At 59.8% G+C, this 22,135-nt stretch overlaps 1 protein-coding gene across 2 annotated transcripts in view; it reads right to left on the bottom strand.

Moving 5' to 3' along the window:
• Positions 1–4,549: 4,549 nt before the first annotated feature.
• Positions 4,550–22,135, bottom strand: part of LOC311164719 (fructose-bisphosphate aldolase A) — a 33,449-nt gene continuing 15,863 nt past the window's right edge. For both annotated transcript variants that reach the window (XM_084224282.1, XM_084224283.1), the window contains exons 4-10: positions 21,915–22,126; positions 18,948–19,002; positions 15,053–15,213; positions 10,391–10,474; positions 9,036–9,210; positions 5,813–6,012; positions 4,550–4,932 (exon numbers count right to left, since the gene is read on the bottom strand). In XM_084224282.1, the coding sequence (XP_084080408.1) occupies positions 4,837–4,932; positions 5,813–6,012; positions 9,036–9,210; positions 10,391–10,474; positions 15,053–15,213; positions 18,948–19,002; positions 21,915–22,126 (983 nt within the window). In that variant the 3' untranslated portion in view covers positions 4,550–4,836. The remainder of the gene's footprint in view (positions 4,933–5,812; positions 6,013–9,035; positions 9,211–10,390; positions 10,475–15,052; positions 15,214–18,947; positions 19,003–21,914; positions 22,127–22,135) is intronic.

Below are 22,135 nucleotides of genomic sequence, written 5' to 3'. Positions count from 1 at the left end.
CCCTCCAATCCCCTCCCCAACCCCCAAATCCCCTCCCCCACCTCTAAACCCCGCCCCCACCCCTCAAATCCCCTCCCCCACCCCATAGCCCCTCCCCCACCCCTCAAATCCCCTCCCCCACCCTCCTAGACCCCCTCAAATCCCCTCCCCCACCTCTCAAATCCCCTCCCCCATCCCATAGCCCCTCCCCCACCCCCCCAAATCCCCTCCCCCACCCCTCAAATCCCCTCCCCCACCCTTTACCCCCTACCAAGCCCCTCCCCCACCCTCTCAAAGTCCATTCCCAGCCCCTCCCCCGCCCTTCCAGCCCCTCCCCCACCCCCAAGCTGCTCCTAAACCCCCTCCCCCACCCCCCGATCCCCTCCCCCACACTCCACAGCCCCTCCCCCACCCCCGATCCCCTCCCCCACCCTCTCAAAGTCCTTCCCCAGCCCCTCCCCCAACCCCAAATCCCCTCCCCCACCCCCGGAACCCCTTCCCCCACCCTGCGCCCCTCCCCCACCCCCCCCAGTCCTTTCCCCAGCCCCTCCCCCACCCCAAATCCCCTCCCCCACCCCCTCAAATCCCCTCCCCCACCCCCTGAACCATTCCCAGCCCCTCCCCCACCCCGAAATCTCCTCCCCCACCCTCGAACCCCACCCAGCCCCTCCCCCACCCTCCCAATCCCCCTCCCCCACTCCCAGCCCCTCCCCCACCCCCTCCCCGCCCCTCCCCCACCCCCGAACACGGCCAAGCCCCTCCCCCACCCTCTAAAGCCCCAAAATTGGGCGGAAATTCTGCCCCAAAATCCCCAAAATCCCCAAATTTGGGGTCAAACCACCCCAAAATCCCCCCAAAATCCCCAAATTCTGTTTCCAAATCCCACCCAAACCACCCCAAAACCCCCAAATTTTGGAGTTAAAACCACCCCAAAATCCCCAAATTCGGGATCAAACCACCCCAAACCTCCCCAGAAACCCCAAATTTGGGCTGAACTCCCCCAAAAATCCACAAAATTTGGGATCAAACCACCCCAAAAACCCCCAAATCCCAAAATTTGGGGTCAAATGACCCCAAAACCCCCAAATTTTGGGGTTAAAACACCCCAACCTCCCCCAAACCACCCCAAAATCCCCAAATTTGGGGTCAAACCACCCCAAAACCCCCAAAATCCCCAAAATCTCCAAACTGCCCCAAACTGCCCCAAAATCCCCAAATCCCCCAAAATCCCCAAAATCCCCAAATCCCCCAAAATCCCCCAAAATCCCCAAATCCCCCAAAATCCCCAAACTGCCCCAAAATCCCCAAATCCCCCAAAATCCCCAAATTGCCCCAAAATCCCCAAATCCCCCAAAATCCCCAAATTGCCCCAAAATCCCCAAATCCCCCAAAATCCCCAAATCCCCCAAAATCCCCAAAATCCCCCAAAATCCCCAAACTGCCCCAAAATCCCCAAATCCCCCAAAATCCCCAAATCCCCCAAAATCCCCAAACTGCCCCAAAATCCCCAAATCCCCCAAAAATCCCCAAATTGCCCCAAAATCCCCAAATCCCCCAAAATCCCCAAATCCCCCAAAATCCCCAAATCCCCCAAAATCCCCAAATCCCCCTAAATCCCCAAACTGCCCCAAAATCCCCAAAATCCCCAAACTGCCCCAAAATCCCCAAAGTGCCCCAAAATCCCCAAAATCCCCCAAATCCCCCAAATCCCCCAAAATCCCCAAATCCCCCAAAATCCCCAAACTGCCCCAAAATCCCCAAATCCCCCAAAATCCCCAAACTGCCCCAAATTGCCCCAAAATCCCCAAATCCCCCAAAATCCCCAAATCCCCCAAAATCCCCAAATTGCCCCAAAATCCCCAAATCCCCCAAAATCCCCAAATTGCCCCAAAATCCCCAAATCCCCCAAAATCCCCAAATCCCCCAAAATCCCCAAAATCCCCCAAAATCCCCAAACTGCCCCAAAATCCCCAAATCCCCCAAAAATCCCCAAATTGCCCCAAAATCCCCAAATCCCCCAAAATCCCCAAATCCCCCAAAATCCCCAAATCCCCCAAAATCCCCAAATCCCCCAAAATCCCCAAACTGCCCCAAAATCCCCAAAATCCCCAAACTGCCCCAAAATCCCCAAAGTGCCCCAAAATCCCCAAAATCCCCCAAATCCCCCAAATCCCCCAAAATCCCCAAATCCCCCAAAATCCCCAAACTGCCCCAAAATCCCCAAATCCCCCAAAATCCCCAAACTGCCCCAAATTGCCCCAAAATCCCCAAATCCCCCAAAATCCCCAAATCCCCCAAAATCCCCAAATTGCCCAAAATCCCCAAAATCCCCAAACTGCCCCAAATTGCCCCAAAATCCCCAAATCCCCCAAAATCCCCAAATCCCCCAAAATCCCCAAATCCCCAAACTGCCCCAAAATCCCCAAATTTGGTGAAATCAAAATTCCGGAGCCGTTTTGGGTTCATCCGAGACCTTTTAATGCTGGGGGGAGGGGAGGGAGAGTGACCAGGGAGTGACCAATGAGTGACCACTGGGTGACCACTGGGTGACCAATGAGTGACCACTGAGTGACCACAGAGTGACCACTGAGTGACCAATGAGTGACCACTGAGTGACCACTGAGTGACCACTGAGTGACCACAGAGTGACCACTGAGTGACCACTGAGTGACCACTGAGTGACCACAGAGTGACCAATGAGTGACCAATGAGTGACCACTGAGTGACCACAGAGTGACCAATGAGTGACCACTGAGTGACCAATGAGTGACCACTGAGTGACCACTGAGTGACCACTGAGTGACCACAGAGTGACCAATGAGTGACCAATGAGTGACCACTGAGTGACCACAGAGTGACCAATGAGTGACCACTGAGTGACCAATGAGTGACCACTGAGTGACCACTGAGTGACCAATGAGTGACCACTGAGTGACCACTGAGTGACCACAGAGTGACCAATGAGTGACCAATGAGTGACCACTGAGTGACCACAGAGTGACCCCTGAGTGACCACTGAGTGACCAATGAGTGACCACTGAGTGACCACTGAGTGACCACTGAGTGACCAATGAGTGACCAATGAGTGACCAGGGAGTGACCACAGAGTGACCACAGGTTGGTCAGTGACCAGTGAGTGACCACCAAGTGACCACGGAGTGACCACAGAGTGACCATGGAGTGACTGCAGGGTGACCAAGGAGTGACCACTGAGTGACCACTGAGTGACCACAGGGTGGTCAGTGATGGTCAGCGAGTGACCACAGGGTGGTCAGCGTGAAGGGAGTGACCAGGGAGTGACCACAGGGTGGCCAGTGGTCAGTGATGGTCAGCGAGTGACCACAGGGTGGTCAGCGTGCAGGGAGTGACCAGGGAGTGACCACAGGGTGGCCAGTGGTCAGCGGTGGTCAGCAGCTGGACAGAGGCCAGAGGGTGGCCGGGGGTCAGTGGATGGTCAGCAGATGGCCGGAGTGTGGCCACCAGCTGGTCAGTGGTCAGTGGGTGGTCAGTGGGTGGTCAGTGGGTGGTCAGTGGGTGGTCAGTGGGTGTCCAGCAGTGGTCAGTGGATGGTCAGTGGGTGGTCAGTGGGTGTCCAGCCGATGTCCAGCAGTGGTCAGTGGATGTCCAGCAGATGACCAATGGTCACTAGGCGTGGTTGGAGGGTGGTCAGTGGATGTCCAGCAGGTGTCCAGCAGTGGTCAGTGGGTGTCCAGCAGTGGTCAGTGGATGGTCAGTGGGTGGTCAGTGGATGTCCAGCAGTGGTCAGTAGATGGTCAGTGGATGTCCAGCCGATGACCAGTGGTCAGTAGGCGTGGTTGGAGGGTGGTCAGTAGATGGTCAGTGATGTCCAGCAGTGGTCAGTGGGTGTCCAGCCGATGTCCAGCAGATGATCAGCGATGACCAGCGGTCAGTGGTCAGTAGGCATGGTTGGTGGGTGGTCAGTGGGTGTCCAGCAGATGTCCAGCAGTGGTCAGCGATGACCAGCGGTCAGTAGGCGTGGTTGGAGGGTGGTCAGCAGGTGGTCAGTGGATGGTCAGTGGGTGTCCAGCAGTGGTCAGTGGATGTCCAGCAGTGTCCAGCAGGTGTCCAGCCGATGTCCAGCAGTGACCAGCCGATGGTCAGAGGTCAGTAGGCGTGGTTGGAGCGTGGTCAGCAGTGTCCAGCAGGTGTCCACCAGTGGTCAGTGGGTGTCCAGCAGATGTCCAGCGGATTTCCAGCAGTGGTCAGTGGATGTCCAGCAGTGTCCAGCAGTGTCCAGCAGGTGTCCAGGAGTGGTCAGTGGTCAGTAGGCGTGGTTGGAGGGTGGTCAGTGGATGGTCAGTGGATGTCCAGCAGGTGTCCAGCAGTGGTCAGTGGATGTCCAGTGGATGTCCAGTGGATGTCCAGCCGATGTCCAGCAGTGGTCAGCGATGACCAGTGGTCAGTAGGCGTGGTTGGAGGGTGGTCAGTGGATGGTCAGTGGGTGTCCAGCCGATGTCCAGCAGATGACCAGTGGTCAGTAGGCGTGGTTGGAGGGTGGTCAGCAGGTGGTCAGTGGATGTCCAGCGGATGTCCAGCAGTGGTCAGTGGATGGTCAGTGGATGGTCAGTGGGTGTCCAGCCGATGTCCAGCCGATGTCCAGCAGATGACCAGCAGTGACCAGCAGTGACCAGCGGTCAGTAGGCGTGGTTGGAGGGTGGTCAGTGGATGGTCAGTGGGTGTCCAGCAGATGTCCAGCAGATGTCCAGCAGATGACCAGCGGTCAGTAGGCATGGTTGGAGGGTGGTCAGTAGATGGTCAGTGGATGTCCAGCAGTGGTCAGTGGATGGTCAGTGGGTGTCCAGCAGATGACCAGCAGTGACCAGCAGTGACCAGCGGTCAGTAGGCGTGGTTGGACACGAACAGGGACTCGCTGGCCGCCGCCCCCGCGGTGCCGCTGGGGGTGTACTTACCCTGGCAGGCCAGGGAGTTGGCCTGGGGACAGAGGGGACATCAGGGGACAGCAGGGACAGGGGGGACAGTGGGGACAGTGGGGACATGGGGGACATTGGGGACACTGGGGACAGCAGGGACATCGGGGACAGTGGGGACAGTGGGGACATGGGGGACATTGGGGACATTGGGGACACTGGGGACATTGGGGACACTGGGGACATTCTCTCCATGGTCAACCCAACCCAACCAACGCCCAACACCCCTCAATGTCCCCAAGTCCCCTCAATGTCCCCAAGTCCCCTCAATGTCCCCAAGTCCTCAGTCGTGTCCTCAAGGTGTCCCCAATGTCCCCAGAGTGTCCCCAATGTCCCCAAGACCCCAAATGTCCCCAAACGTCCCCACTCACCCTCTGAACCCCCCTCAGATGTGGCTCCACCTCTCCATGGCCGACCCAACCCAAGGAACACCCAACGTCCCCAATGTCCCCAATGTCCCCAATGTCCCCAATGTCCCCAACGTCCCCAATGTCCCCAATGTCCCCAATGTCCCCACAGTGTCCCCAAGGTGTCCCCAAGGTGTCCCCAAGACCCCAAACATCCCCACCTCACCCTCCAAACCCCCCTCAGATGTGGCTCCACCTCTCCATGGCCGACCCAACCCAACCAACGCCCAACACCCCTCGTGTCCCCAAGACCCCTCAATGTCCCCAAGGTGTCCCCACAGTGTCCTCAAGGTGTCCCCAATGTCCCCAAGACCCCAAACATCCCCATCTGAACCTCCAAACCCCCCTCAGATGTGGCTCCACCTCTCCATGGCCGACCCAACCCAACCAACGCCCAACACCCCTCGTGTCCCCACGCCCCCGGGGTGTCCTCAAGGTGTCCCCAAGGTGTCCCCAATGTCCCCAAGTGCCACCTACCAGGGCTCTCTTGACGTACTCCTCCTGGGCCGCCTTGGTGTTGTCCTTCTTGCCGCCCCAGGCCTTGAGGGCCGAGGCCTGCAGGGCGCGGCCGTAGGAGAAGGTCAGAGCCCAGGGCCGGGGCAGCGGGCAGCGGTTGATGGCGTTGAGGTTGATGGAGGCCTCCTCCTCGCTCTGACCCCCTGACAGGAACGTGATCCCTGAGGGGACACACAGGGGACATCAGTCTGGGGACACTGGGACAGTCTGGGGACAGCCAGATGGCTCAGGGACACGGGAATGGCACAGGGACACCGGGGACATGGGGACACTGGAGACACTGGGGACAGCGGTTGATGGCGTTGAGGTTGATGGAGGCCTCCTCCTCACTCTGCCCCCCTGACAGGAACGTGATCCCTGAGGGGACAGTGAGGGGACAGTGAGGGGACAGCCTGGGGACAGCCAGATAGCCCAGACACAGCTCAGGGACATGGGAATGGCACAGGGACACCGGGGACATGGGGACATGGGGACATGGGGACAGCGGTTGGTGGCGTTGAGGTTCAGGGAGGCTCCTCCTCACTCTGCCCCCCTGACAGGAACGTGATCCCTGAGGGGACACACAGGGGACATCAGTCTGGGGACACTGGGACAGTCTGGGGACACTCAGATGGCACACGGACACGGGAATGGCACAGGGACATGGGGACACTGGGGACAGCGGGGACAGCGGTTGGTGGCGTTGAGGTTCAGGGAGGCTCCTCCTTGCTCTGCCCCCCTGACAGGAACGTGATCCCTGAGGGGACAATGTGACATCACTGTGACATCAGTCTGGGGACAGCCAGATGGCACAGGGACACGGGAATGGCACAGGGACACCGGGGACACTGGGGACAGTGGTTGATGGCGTTGAGGTTCAGAGAGGCTCCTCCTCGCTCTGAGCCCTGACAGGAACGTGATCCCTGAGGGGACAATGTGACATCACTGTGACATCAGTCTGGGGACAGCCAGATGGCTCAGGGACACGGGAATGGCACAGGGACACTGGGGACATGGGGACATGGGGACAGCGGTTGATGGCGTTGAGGTTCAGGGAGGCTCCTCCTCGCTCTGACCCCCTGACAGGAACGTGATCCCTGAGGGGACAGTGAGGGGACAGTGAGGGGACAGCCTGGGGACAGCCAGATAGCCCAGACACAGCTCAGGGACACCGGGGACATGGGGACATGGGGACATGGGGACAGCGGTTGATGGCGTTGAGGTTCAGAGAGGCTCCTCCTCGCTCTGACCCCCGACAGGAACGTGATCCCTGAGGGGACAGAGAGGGGACATCATCAGGACAGCCTGGGGACAGTCACATAGCCCAGACACAGCTCAGGGACACCGGGGACATGGGGACACTGGGGACAGCGGTTGGTGGCGTTGAGGTTCAGGGAGGCTCCTCCTCGCTCTGCCCCCCTGACAGGAACGTGATCCCTGAGGGGACAGTGAGGGGACACTGTGACATCACTGTGACATCAGTCTGGGGACAGCCAGATGGCTCAGGGACACGGATATGGCACAGGGACACGGATATGGCACAGGGACACGGATATGGCACAGGGACACTGGGGACAGCGGTTGGTGGCGTTGAGGTTCAGAGAGGCTCCTCCTCGCTCTGACCCCCTGACAGGAACGTGATCCCTGAGGGGACACACAGGGGACAGTGAGGGGACATCAGTCTGGGGACACTGGGACAGGCTGGGGACAGCCAGATGGCTCAGGGACACGGGTATGGCACAGGGACACTGGGGACACTGGGGACACTGGGGACAGCGGTTGGTGGCACTGAGGGACAGTGACACCTCCTCCTCGCTCTGACCCCTGACAGGAACGTGATCCCTGAGGGGACACACAGGGGACAGTGAGGGGACAGTGTGACATCACTGTGACATCAGCCTGGGGACACTGGGACAGCTCAGGGACACAGGGACAGTGACAGTGACACAGAGGTGACACTGACCTGGCACGGCGGGTGGTACGGTGTGGTGCAGCGCTGTCACCGTTGCCATGGCACACAGTGACAGTGACACACAGTGACACACAGTGACACACAGTGACAATGACACACAGTGACACACAGTGACACACAGGTGACACTGACCTGGCACGGCGGGTGGCACTGTCCTGAGCAGCGCGGTCACCGTTGCCATGGCACACAGTGACAGTGACACACAGGTGACAGTGACAGTGTCACTGACCTGGCACGGCGGGTGGCACTGTCCTGAGCAGCGCGGTCACCGTTGCCATGGCACACAGTGACACACAGTGACAGTGACACACAGGTGACACACAGGTGACAATGACACTCACCAGGGACAGCGGGTGGCACTGTCCTGCGCAGCGCCGTCACCGTTGCCATGGCACACAGTGACACACAGTGACACAGAGGTGACAATGACAATGACACTCACCAGGGACAGCGGGTGGCACCGTCCTGCGCAGCGCGGTGACCGTTGCCATGGCACACAGTGACACACAGTGACAGTGACACACAGTGACAGTGACACAGAGGTGACACTGACCTGGCACAGCGGGTGGCACTGTCCTGCGCAGCGCCGTCACCGTTGCCATGGCACACAGTGACACACAGTGACAGTGACACAGAGGTGACACACAGGTGACACAGGTGACACTCACCAGGGACAGCGGGTGGCACCGTCCTGCGCAGCGCCGTCACCGTTGCCATGGCACACAGTGACACACAGTGACACACAGTGACAGTGACAGTGACACACAGGTGACACAGAGGTGACACAGGTGACACTCACCAGGGACAGCGGGTGGCACCGTCCTGCGCAGCGCCGTGACCGTTGCCATGGCACACAGTGACACACAGTGACACAGAGGTGACAATGACAGTGACACTCACCAGGGACAGCGGGTGGCACCGTCCTGCGCAGCGCTGTCACCGTTGCCATGGCACACAGTGACAGTGACAGTGACACACAGTGACAATGACACACAGGTGACACAGGTGACACTGACCTGGCACAGCGGGTGGCACCGTCCTGCGCAGCGCGGTCACCGTTGCCATGGCACACAGTGACAGTGACAGTGACACACAGGTGACACAGGTGACACTCACCAGGGACAGCGGGTGGCACCGTCCTGCGCAGCGCGGTGACCGTTGCCATGGCACACAGTGACACACAGTGACAGTGACAGTGACACACAGTGACACACAGGTGACAATGACACTGACCTGGCACAGCGGGTGGCACTGTCCTGCGCAGCGCTGTCACCGTTGCCATGGCGATCTCCTCGGGGCTGTACTTGGTGGCACAGGCGTGTCCCGCTGTCACCATGTTGGGCTTCAGCAGCGTCCCCTCCAGGTACACGTGGTGGTCACTGAGGGCCTTGTACACCGCTGCCAGGACCTGGGGACATCATTGGGGACATTGGGGACATCATTGGGGACATCATCAGTGACATCATCAGTGACATCATTGGGAACATCATCAGTGACATCATTGGGGATATCATCAGTGCCATCATTGGTGTCCCCTCCAGGTACACGTGGTGGTCACTGAGTGCCTTGTACACCGCTGCCAGGACCTGGGGACATCAATGACATCATTGGGGACATCATTGGGGACATTGGGGACATCATTGGGGACATTGGGAACATCATCAGTGACATCATTGGGGACATCATCAGTGACATCATTGGTGTCCCCTCCAGGTACACGTGGTGGTCACTGAGGGCTTTGTACACCGCTGCCAGGACCTGGGGACATCATCGGGGACATCATTGGGGACATTGGGGACATCATTGGGGATATCATCAGTGACATCATTGGGGACATTGGGGACATCATTGGGGACACTGAGCACCCCCTGTACACGGCTGCCAGGACCTGGGGACATCAGTGACATCGTCAGTGACATCAGTGACATCACTGGGGACACGGAGGGCCCTGTACACGGCTGCCAGGACCTGGGGACATTGGGGACAGCGCTGGGGACACACCAGGTGCCACCACCCCCTGTCCAGGTGTCACCAAACCCCCTCAGGTGTCACCAAACCCCCCCAGGTGTCACCAAACCCTGTCCAGGTGCCACCTCCTGGTGTCACCAACCACCGCAGGACACCTGGGGGTGACACTGGGACAGGCTGGGGACACTGGGGGTGACACCAGGACAGGTTGGGGACACTGGGAGGTGACACCAGGTCAGGCTGGGGACACCTGGGGGTGACACCAGGACAGGCTGGGGACACTGGGAGGTGACACCAGGACAGGCTGGGGACACTGGGAGGTGACTCAAAGCCACCCAGGTGCCACCAAACCCTGTCCAGGTGCCACCTCCTGGTGTCACCAACCACCACAGGACACCTGGGGGTGACACTGGGACACCTTGGGGACATCTGGGGGTGACTCAAAGCCACCCAGGTGCCACCAAACCCCCTCAGATGTCACCAAACCCTCCCCAGGTGCCACCAAACCCCCCCAGGTGCCACCTCCTGGTGTCACCCCGCACGGCGAGGACCCCTGGGGACACTTAGGGACACGTGGGGACACTTGGGGACACTTGGGGACACCTGGGGGTGGCACTGACCTTCTCGGTGACGTACTGGCACGTCTTGAGGTCGTGGTCACCGTCCGGGAGGATCTCGGGCTCCACGATGGGGACAATGCCATTCTGGGGACATTGAGGGGACATGTCAGACAGAGGGACATTGGGGACATTGGGGACACGATGGGGACAATGCCATTCTGGGGACAGTGGGGACATTGGGGACATGTGAGACATTGGGGACAGTGGGGACATTGGGGACACGATGGGGACAATGCCATTCTGGGGACAGAGGGGACAGTGGGGACATGTGAGACAGGGGGACATTGGGGACATTGGGGACATTGGGGACATGTCAGACATTGGGGACATTGGGGACACGATGGGGACAATGCCATTCTGGGGACATTGAGGGGACAGTGGGGACATGTGAGACATTGGGGACAGTGGGGACACGATGGGGACAATGCCATTCTGGGGACAGTGGGGACATTGGGGACATGTGAGACATTGGGGACAGTGGGGACACGATGGGGACAATGCCATTCTGGGGACACAGAGGGGACATCGAGGGGACATGTCAGACAGGGGGGACATTGGGGACATTGGGGACATGTCAGACATTGGGGACATGATGGGGACAATGCCGTTCTGGGGACATTGAGGGGACATTGGGGACATGTCAGACAGGGGGGACATTGGGGACACTGGGGACACGATGGGGACAATGCCATTCTGGGGACATCGAGGGGACATCGAGGGGACATGTAAGACATTGGGGACATTGGGGACATTGGGGACATTGGGGACAGTGGGGACATGTGAGACAGGGAGGACATCAGGGACATCGGGGACACGATGGGGACAATGCCATTCTGGGGACAGAGGGGACAGTGGGGACATGTGAGACAGGGGGGACACGATGGGGACAATGCCGTTCTGGGGACATTGGGGACATTGGGGACATGTCAGACATTGGGGACATTGGGGACACGATGGGGACAATGCCATTCTGGGGACATTGAGGGGACAGTGGGGACATGTGAGACATTGGGGACAGTGGGGACACGATGGGGACAATGCCATTCTGGGGACATCGAGGGGACATTGGGGACATGTGAGACAGGGGGACATGATGGGGACAATGCCATTCTGGGGACAGAGGGGACATTGGGGACATGTGAGACAGAGGGACATTGGGGACATTGGGGACACGATGGGGACAATGCCATTCTGGGGACAGAGGGGACATTGGGGACATGTGAGACAGGGGGGACAGTGGGGACATTGGGGACACGATGGGGACATGTCAGACATTGGGGACATTGGGGACATTGGGGACAGTGGGGACATTGGGGACATTGGGGACAGTGGGGACATTGGGGACATTGGGGACACGATGGGGACAATGCCATTCTGGGGACACCAAGGGGACATTGGGGACATGTCAGACAGGGGGGACATTGGGGACACGATGGGGACAATGCCATTCTGGGGACAGAGGGGACATTGGGGACATGTCAGACAGGGGGGACATTGGGGACATTGGGGACATTGGGGACATCGGGGACACGATGGGGACAATGCCATTCTGGGGACATTGGGGACATGTCAGACAGTGGGGACATGATGGGGACAATGCCATTCTGGGGACATTGGGGACAGTGGGGACATGTCAGACATTGGGGACATTGGGGACATGTCAGACAGGGGGGACATCGGGGACACGATGGGGACAATGCCATTCTGGGGACAGTGGGGACATGTCAGACAGGGGGGACATCGGGGACATCAGGGACATTGGGGACACGATGGGGACAATGCCATTCTGGGGACAGAGGGGACATTGGGGACATGTCAGACCGGGGGACACTGGGGACAGTGGGGACATTGGGGACACTGGGGATGTTGGGGACATTGGGGACATTGGGGACACGGGGAGGGGACCCTGGGGAGGGCACAGGGGACAGGTGGGGACAGTAGGGCGGGAGCCAAGGGCACTGAGGGGCCACCAACCCTCGCTGTCACCAACCCCTCTAAGTGCCACCAAACCCCCTCTAAGTGCCACCAAACCATCCCTAAGTGCCACCAAACTCCCTCAAGATGTCCCCAAACCCTCCCTAAGTGCCACCAAACCCTCCCTAAGTGCCACCAAACCCTCCCTAAGTGCCACCAAACCCTCCCTAAGTGCCACCAAACCCTCCCTAAGTGCCACCAAACCTGGTCTAGATGCCACTAAAACTTCTCTAAGTGTCACCAAACCCTCCCTAAGTGCCACCAACCCTAAGTGCCACCAAACCCTCTCCAGGTGCCACCAAACCATCCCTAAGTGCCACCAAACCCTCTCCAGGTGCCACCAAACCCTTGGAGATGCCACCAAACCCTCCTTAAGTGCCACCAAACCCCCTCTAGATGCCACCAACCCCCTCTAGATGCCACCAAACCATCCCTAAGTGCCACCAAACCCCCTCTAGATGCCACCTCTTGGTGCCACCTCCCCTGCAGCTCCCTTCCCACACCCTTGGGGACAGCTGGGGACAGCTGGTGACCTGCTGGCAGATGCTGGCGTAGCGGGCCAGCACGTTGGCGTTCTCCATGACGGCGAGTCACCTCCTGGTGTCCCCAAACACCTCCAGGTGCCACCAAACCATCCCCAAGTGCCACCAAACCCCCTCCAGGTGCCACCAACCCTCTCTAAGTGCCACCAAGCCATCCCTAAGTGCCACCAAACCCCTCCAGGTGCCACCAAACCCTCCCTAGATGCCACCAAACCATCCCTAAGTGCCACCAAACCCTCTCCAGGTGCCACCAAACCCCCTCTGAGTGCCACCAAACCCCCTCTAAGTGCCACCAAGCCCTCTCTAAGTGCCACCAAGCCCTCTCCAAGTGCCACCAAACCCCTCCAGGTGCCACCAAACCCAATCCAAGTGCCACCAAACCCTCCCTAAGTGCCACCAAACCTGGTCTAGATGCCACTAAAACTTCTCTAAGTGTCACCAAATCCCCTCCAGGTGCCACCAAACCATCCCTAAGTGCCACCAAACCCTCTCTAAGTGCCACCAAACCCGTCTAAGTGTCACCAAACCCTGTCTAAGTGCCACCAAGCCCTCCCTAAGTGCCACTAAACCCCTCCAGGTGCCACCAAACCGTCTCCAGGTGCCACCAAACCCCCTCCAGGTGCCACCAAACCCCCTCTAAGTGCCACCAAACCCCCTCAAGATGCCACCAAACCCTCTCTAAGTGTCACCAAACCCTCTCTAGATGCCACCAAACCCCCTCAAGATGTCCGCAAACCCTCCCTAAGTGCCACCAAACCCTCCCTAAGTGTCACCAAACCCTGCCAGGTGCCACCAAACCCAATCCAAGTGCCACCAAACCCAATCCAAGTGCCACCAAACCCTCTCTAAGTGCCACCAAACCCTCTCTAAGTGCCACCAAACCCCCTCTAGATGCCACCAAACCCTCTCTAAGTGCCACCAAACCCTCTCTAAGTGCCACCAAACCCTCTCTAAGTGCCACCAACCCTCTCCAGATGTCACCAAACCTCTCCCAAATGCCACCAAACCCCATCTAAGTGCCACCAAACCCTCCCTAAGTGCCACCAAACCCTCTCCAGGTGTCACCAAACCCCCTCTAAGTGCCACCAAACCCTCCCTAAGTGCCACCAAACCCCCTCTAGATGCCACCAAACCATCCCCAAGTGCCACCAAACCCTCCCTAAGTGCCACCAAACCCTCTCTAAGTGTCCCCAAACCCTCCCTAAGTGCCACCAAACCCCCCCAGCCCCCACCCTTCGATCCCCCCGTCCTGGGGCCAGGCTGGGGCCAGGCTGGGGACCCTTGGGGACAGGCTGGGGACCCTTGGTGACCCTTGGGGACAGTTGGGGACAGCTGGTGACCTGCTGGCAGATGCTGGCGTAGCGGGCCAGCACGTTGGCGTTCTCCATGACGGCGAGTCACCTCCTGGTGTCCCCAAACACCTCCAGGTGCCACCAAACCATCCCCAAGTGCCACCAAACCCCTCCAGGTGCCACCAAACCCTCCCTAAGTGCCACCAAACCCTCCTTAAGTGCCACCAAACCCCCTCCAGGTGCCACCAAACCATCCCTAAGTGTCACCAAACCATCCCTAAGTGTCACCAAACCTCTCCCAAATGCCACCAACCCCCTCTAGATGCCACCAAACCCTCTCTAAGTGCCACCAACCCCCTCTAGATGCCACCAAACCCCCTTTAAGTGCCATCAAACCCCCTCCAAGTGCCACCAAACCATCCCCAAGTGCCACCAAACCCCTTCTAAGTGCCACCAAACCCTCTCTAAGTGCCACCAAACCAAATCCAGGTGCCACCAAACCCTCTCTAGATGTCACCAAACCCCCTCAAGATGTCCCCAAACCCTCCCTAAGTGCCACCAAACCCCCTCCAGTTGTCACCAAACCTGGTCTAGATGCCACTAAAAGTTCTCTAAGTGCCACCAAACTCTTCCTGCTGCCACCAACCCTCTCCAGGTGCCACCAAACCCTTGGAGATGCCACCAAACCCTCCTTAAGTGCCACCAAACCCCCTCTAGATGCCACCAACCCCCTCTAGATGCCACCAAACCATCCCTAAGTGCCACCAAACCCCCTCTAGATGCCACCTCTTGGTGCCACCTCCCCTGCAGCTCCCTTCCCACACCCTTGGGGACAGTTGGGGACAGCTGGTGACCTGCTGGCAGATGCTGGCGTAGCGGGCCAGCACGTTGGCGTTCTCCATGACGGCGAGGCGCGTGGGCGTGTGCGCCGTGATCTTCAGCACGCAGCGCCACTTGGCAAAGTCAGCGCCGTCCTTCTTGTACTGGGCACAGCGCTCCATCAGCCCATCCAGCCCTGGGGACAGCGGGGGACATTGGGGACATCATCAGGGATTGGGGACATTGGGGATGTTGGGGACATTGGGGACGTTGGGGACATTGAGGGGGTTTGGGACAGTGGGGACATCGGGCACACGGCGCCACTTGGCAAAGTCAGCGCCGTCCTTCTTGTACTGGGCACAGCGCTCCATGAGGCCATCGAGTCCTGGGGACAGCAGGGGACATTGGGGACATTGAGGGGGTTTGGGACATTGGGGACATTGGGGACACTGGGGACATTGGGGCATTGGGGACATCGGGCACACAGCGCCACTTGGCAAAGTCAGCGCCGTCCTTCTTGTACTGGGCACAGCGCTCCATGAGGCCATCGAGTCCTGGGGACAGTGGGGACATTGGGGACATCATCAGGGATTGGGGACATTGGGGACATTGAGGGGGTTTGGGACATTGGGGACATTGGGCACACGGCGCCACTTGGCAAAGTCAGCGCCGTCCTTCTTGTACTGGGCACAGCGCTCCATCAGCCCATCCAGCCCTGGGGACAGCAGGGGACATTGGGGACATCATCAGGGATTGGGGACAGTGGGGACATTGGGGACATTGGGGACATTGAGGGGGTTTGGGACATTGGGGACATTGGGGACATTGGGGACATGGGGCACACGGTGCCACTTGGCAAAGTCAGCGCCGTCCTTCTTGTACTGGGCACAGCGCTCCATCAGGCCATCCAGCCCTGGGGACAGCAGGGGACACTCAGGGGACATTGGGGACATTGGGGACATTCAGGGGGTTTGGGACTTTGGGGACATTGGGACATTGGGGACATTGGGGACATTGGGGACATTGGGGACATTGGGGACATTGGGGACACTGGAGACATTGGGGACATTGGGGACATTGGGGACATTCAGGGGGTTTGGGACATTGGGGACATCGGGGACAGTGGGGACACATGGCACTGAGAGAGATCCATGAGCTTGTCCAGCCGTGGGGACATCAGGGACATTGGGGACACTGAGGACACTGCGGGGACAGGACACATTGGGGACATTGGGGGCATTGGGGACACTGGGGACAGTGGGGATGTTGGGGACATTGGGGACACTGGGGACACTGCGGGGACAGGACACATTGGGGACAGTCGGGAAAGTGGGGACAGTGGGGATGTTGGGGACATCAGTGGGACAGGGGACACAGGGCACTGATGGGTCTCCAAGAGCCTGTCCAGCCCTGGGGACACTGGGGACATTGGGGACATTGGGGACATTGGGGACATCAGGGACATTGGGGACATTCAGGGGGTTTGGGACATTGGGGACACTGGGGACACTGGGGACACTCAGGGGACATCGGGGACATTGGGGACAGTGGGGACACATGGCACTGAGAGAGATCCATGAGCTTGTCCAGCCGTGGCGACATTGGGGACATTGGGGACATTGAGGGGGTTGGGGACATTGAGGACACTGGAGACATTGGGGACATTGGGGACATTCAGGGGGTTTGGGACATTGGGGACATTGGGGACATTGGGGACATCATCAGTCATTGGGGACATTGGGGACATTCCGGACACATGGCACTGAGGGAGCTCCATGAGCTTGTCCAGCCATGGGGACATTGGGGACATTGGGGACATTGAGGGGGTTTGGGACATTGGGGACACTGGGGACATTGGGGACATTGAGGACACTGGGGACATTGGGGACATTGGGGACATTGAGGACACTGGAGACATTGGGGACATTGCGGACACTGGGGACATTTGGGACACTGCAGGGACATTGGGGACACTGGAGACATTGGGGACATTGGGGACATTCAGGGGGTTTGGGACATTGGGGACATTGGGGACATCATCAGTCATTGGGGACATTGGGGACATTCCGGACACATGGCACGGAGGGAGCTCCATGAGCTTGTCCAGCTGTGGGGACATCGGGGACACTGGGGACACTGCAGGGACAGGACACATTGGGGACATCGGGGACATCAGGGACATTGGGGACATTGGGGACACTGGGGGATAATGGGGACATGGACATTGGGGACATCAGGGACATTGGGGACATTGGGGATGTTGGGGATGTTGGGGACATTGGGGACATCAGGGACATTGGGGACATTCAGGGGGTTTGGGACATTGGGGACATTGGGGACATTGGGGACACTGGGGACATTGGGGACATTGGGGACATCGAGCATTGCAGGGCCTCCATGAGGCCACTGAGTCCTCCTGGGGACATTGGGGACATTGGGGACACAGGAGCCTGTGGTGGCACCGGCTGGGCTGGGAGGGTGACACAGGGACAGGGACACCGTGGTGGCATCAGGGTGGTGACACAGGGATGGGGACACTGCGGTGGCATCAGGGACACGGTGGTGACACAGGGACGGGGACACCACGGTGGCATCAGGGACACGGTGGTGACACAGGGATGGGGACACTGAGGTGGCATCAGGGACACAGTGGTGACACAGGGATGGGGACACTGAGGTGGCATCAGGGACACGGTGGTGACACAGGGATGGGGACACTGTGGTGGCATCAGGGACACGGTGGTGACACAGGGATGGGGACACTGTGGTGGCATCAGGGACACGGTGGTGACACAGGGATGGGGACACTGAGGTGGCACTGGGGACACGGTGGTGACACAGGGATGGGGACACTGCGGTGGCACTGGGGACACGGTGGTGACACAGGGATGGGGACACTGCGGTGGCACTGGGGACACGGTGGTGACACAGGGATGGGGACACCGTGGTGGCATCAGGGTGGTGACACAGGGATGGGGACACTGCGGTGGCATCGGGGTGGTGACACAGGGACGGGGACACTGCGGTGGCATCAGGGACACGGTGGTGACACAGGGATGGGGACACTGAGGTGGCACTGGGGACACGGTGGTGACACAGGGATGGGGACACCGCAGTGGCATCAGGGTGATGACACAGGGATGGGGACACTGCGGTGGCACTGGGGACACGGAGGTGACACAGGGATGGGGACACTGTGGTGGCACTGGGGAGAGAGCTGTGACAGGGACAGAGACAGAGCGGTGGCCTTGGGGACACGGCGGTGGCCTTGGGGACAGGGCAGTGACAGGGACACAGCGGCGGTGGCCTTGGGGACAGGGCTGTCACAGGGACACAGTGGTGGTGGCCTTGGGGACAGGGCTGTCACAGTGACACAGTGGAGGCCTTGGGGACAGGGCTGTCACAGTGACACAGTGGTGGCCTTGGGGACACGGTGGCGGTGGCCTTGGGGACACGGCGGCGGTGGCCTTGGGGACAGCGCTGTCACAGTGACACAGCGGTGGTGGCCTTGGGGACACGGCGGTGGCCTTGGGGACAGCGCTGTCACAGTGACACAGTGGCGGTGGCCTTGGGGACAGGGCTGTCACAGTGACACGGCGGCGGTGGCCTTGGGGACAGGGCTGTCACAGTGACACAGCGGTGGTGGCCTTGGGGACACGGTGGTGGCCTTGGGGACAGCGCTGTCACAGTGACACAGTGGCGGTGGTGGCCTTGGGGACAGCGCTGTCACAGTGACACAGTGGTGGCCTTGGGGACAGGGCTGTCACAGTGACACAGCGGTGGCCTTGGGGACACGGTGGTGGCCTTGGGGACAGCGCTGTCACAGTGACACAGTGGTGGCCTTGGGGACAGGGCTGTCACAGTGACACAGTGGCGGTGGTGCCCTTGGGGACACAGTGGTGTGGCCTTGGGGACAGCGCTGTCACTCACCCTGGGTCGTGGTCTCGCCGTTGGTGCCAGCCAGGGGCACCACGCCCTTGTCCACCTGGGGGACGGTGACACGGTCACGGGGACAGCAGGGGACACCGCCGTGTCCCCAGGGTGTCCCCCATGTCCCCAACCTGCTCCTGATGTCCCCAAATGTCCCCAGTTGTCCCCAATTGTCCCCACTCACCCTCTGAACCCCCCTCAGATGTGGCTCCACCTCTCCATGGCTGACCCAACCCAAGGAACACCCAACGTCCCCAATGTCCCCAATGTCCCCAAGGTGTCCCCAATGTCCCCAAGGTGTCCCCAACACCCCGGAGGTGTCCCCAAGGTGTCCCCAATATCCCCAAGACCCCAAACATCCCCACTCACCCTCTGAACCCCCCCTCAGATATGGTCACCACCTCTCCATGGCCGACCCTACTCCAGGAACCCCCCACGCCCCTCAATGTCCCCAATGTCCCCAAGCCCCCTCAATGTCCCAATGTCCCCAAGGTGCCCTCAATGTCCCCAATGTCCCCAATGTCCCCAAGACCCCAATTGTCCCCACCTCACCCTCTGAACCCCCCTCAGATGTGGCTCCACCTCTCTATGGCCGACCCAACCCAACGAACCCCCAACGAACCCCCAATGTCCCCAAGCCCCCTCAATGTCCCCAACACCCCGGAGGTGTCCCCAACGCCCCCGCGGTGTCCCCAACATCCTCAATGTCCCCAAGACCCCCAAATGTCCCCAATTGTCCCCACTCACCCTCTGAACCCCCCTCAGATGTGGCTCCACCTCTCCATGGTCGACCCAACTCAAGGGACACCCAATGTCCCTCAATGTCCCCAATGTCCTCAATGTCCCCGAGCCCTGTGACACCCTGAGGTGTCCCCAAGGTGTCCCCAAGGTCCTCAATGTCCCCAATGTCCCCAAGATCCCAAATGTCCCCAGTTGTCCCCACCTCATCCTCTGAACTCCTCTCAGATGTGGCTCCACCTCTCCATGCCTGACCCAACTCAACGTTCCCAACACCCCTCAATGTCCCCGAGCCCTGTGACACCCCGAGGTGCCCCCAAGGTGTCCCCAATGTCCCCAAGGTGTCCCCAATGTGTCCCCAATGTCCCCAATATCCCCAAGACCCCAAATGTCCCCACTCACCCTCTGAACCTCCCTCAGATGTGGCTCCACCTCTCCATGGCTGACCCAACTCAGGGAACCCCCAACACCCCTCAATGTCCCCAGTGTCCCCAAGCCCCCTCAATGTCCCCAACGTCCCCAATGTCCCCAAGACCCCCAAATGTCCCCAATTGTCCCCACTCACCCTCTGAAACCCCCTCAGATGTGGCTCCACCTCTCCATGGCTGACCCAACCCAACGAACCCCCAACATCCCAAACACCCCTCAACGTCCCCGAGCCCTGTGACACCCCAAGGTGTCCCCAATGTCCCCAAGGTGTCCCCAATGTGTCCCCAATGTCCCCAATGTCCCCAAGACCCCAAACGTCCCCACTCACCCTCTGAACCCCCCTCAGATGTGGCTCCACCTCTCCATGGCTGACCCAACTCAAGGAACCACCCAACGCCCCTCAATGTCCCCAAGCCCTGTGACACCCCAAGGTGTCCCCAAGGTCCCCAATGTGTCCCCAAGGTGTCCCCAATGTCCCCAAGACCCCAAACATCCCCACCTCACCCTCTGAACCCCCCTCAGATGTGGCTCCACCTCTCCATGCCTGACCCAACTCAGGGAACCCCCAACAACCCCAACACCCCTCAATGTCCCCAATGTCCCCAAGTCCCCTCAATGTCCCAATGTCCCCAAGTCCTCAGTGGTGTCCCCAATGTCCCCAAGACCCCAAATGTCCCCAAATGTCCCCACCTCACCCTCTGAACCCCCCTCAGATGTGGCTCCACCTCTCCATGGCTGACCCAACTCAAGGAACATCCAACACCCTCAACGTCCCCAAATCCCCTCAATGTCCCCAACATCCCCGAGGTGTCCTCAAGGTCCCCAATGTCCCCAAGGTGTCCCCAAGACCCCAATTGTCCCCACTCACCCTCTGAACCTCCCTCAGATGTGGCTCCACCTCTCCATGGCTGACCCAACTCAAGGAACCCCCAACACCCCTCAATGTCCCCAGTGTCCCCAAGCCCCCTCAATGTCCCCAACGTCCCCAATGTCCCCAAGACCCCCAAATGTCCTCAGTTGTCCCCAGCCACCCTCTGAACCCCCCTCAGATGTAGCTCCACCTCTCCATGGCTGACCCAACTCAACGAACCCCCAACGCCCCTCAACGTCCCCAATGTCCCCAAGCCCCCTCAATGTCCCCAACGTCCCCAATGTCCCCAAGACCCCTCAATGTCCCCAATGTCCCCAATGTCCCCAAGACCCCCAAATGTCCCCAGTTGTCCCCACCTCACCCTCTGAACCCCTCTCAGATGTGGCTCCACCTCTCCATGGCTGACCCAACCCAATGTCCCCAAGCCCCCTCAAACGTCCCCAACGTCCCTCAAGTCCCCGAGCCCTGTGACACCCCGAGGTGTCCCCAATGTCCCCAAGGTGTCCCCAATGTCCCCAAGACCCCAAACATCCCCACCTCACCCTCCAAACCCCCCTCAGATGTGGCTCCACCTCTCCATGGCTGACCCAACTCAACGAACCCCCAACGCCCCTCAACGTCCCCAATGTCCCCAAGCCCCCTCAATGTCCCAATGTCCCCTCAATGTCCCCAATGTCCCCAATGCCCCCGAGCCCTGTGACACCCTGAGGTGTCCCCAAGGTGTCCCCAAGACCCCAAACATCCCCACTCACCCTCTGAACCCCCCTCAGATGTGGCTCCACCTCTCCATGCCTGACCCAACCCAACGAACCCCCAACGCCCCTCAACGTCCCCAACATCCCTCAAGTCCCTGAGCCCTGTGACACCCCGAGGTGTCCCCAACGCCCTGGAGGTGTCCCCGCGGTGTCCCCAATGTCCCCTGCTCTGACCTTGATGCCCACCAGGGCGCCCTTGTCGCGGATGACCTGCGGGAAGGGGCGCCCGTCGTCGGCCTTCTGGTACATGGTCTCGTGGAAGAGGATGACGCCGCCGATGCACGGCTCCACGCGCTTGTCGGCCGTGAACAGCAGCTGCCGGTACCAGCGCCGGTTCTCCTCCGTGTTCTCCGCGCCCACCGAGCTCAGACGCTTGGCGATGCTGCCTGGGGGGG

Source organism: Fringilla coelebs (assembly GCF_963513975.1).
Source record: "Fringilla coelebs genome assembly, chromosome: 35".
NCBI classification, from domain to species: Eukaryota; Metazoa; Chordata; class Aves; order Passeriformes; family Fringillidae; genus Fringilla; species Fringilla coelebs.
This window is presented reverse-complemented; position numbering and strand designations above follow the sequence as displayed.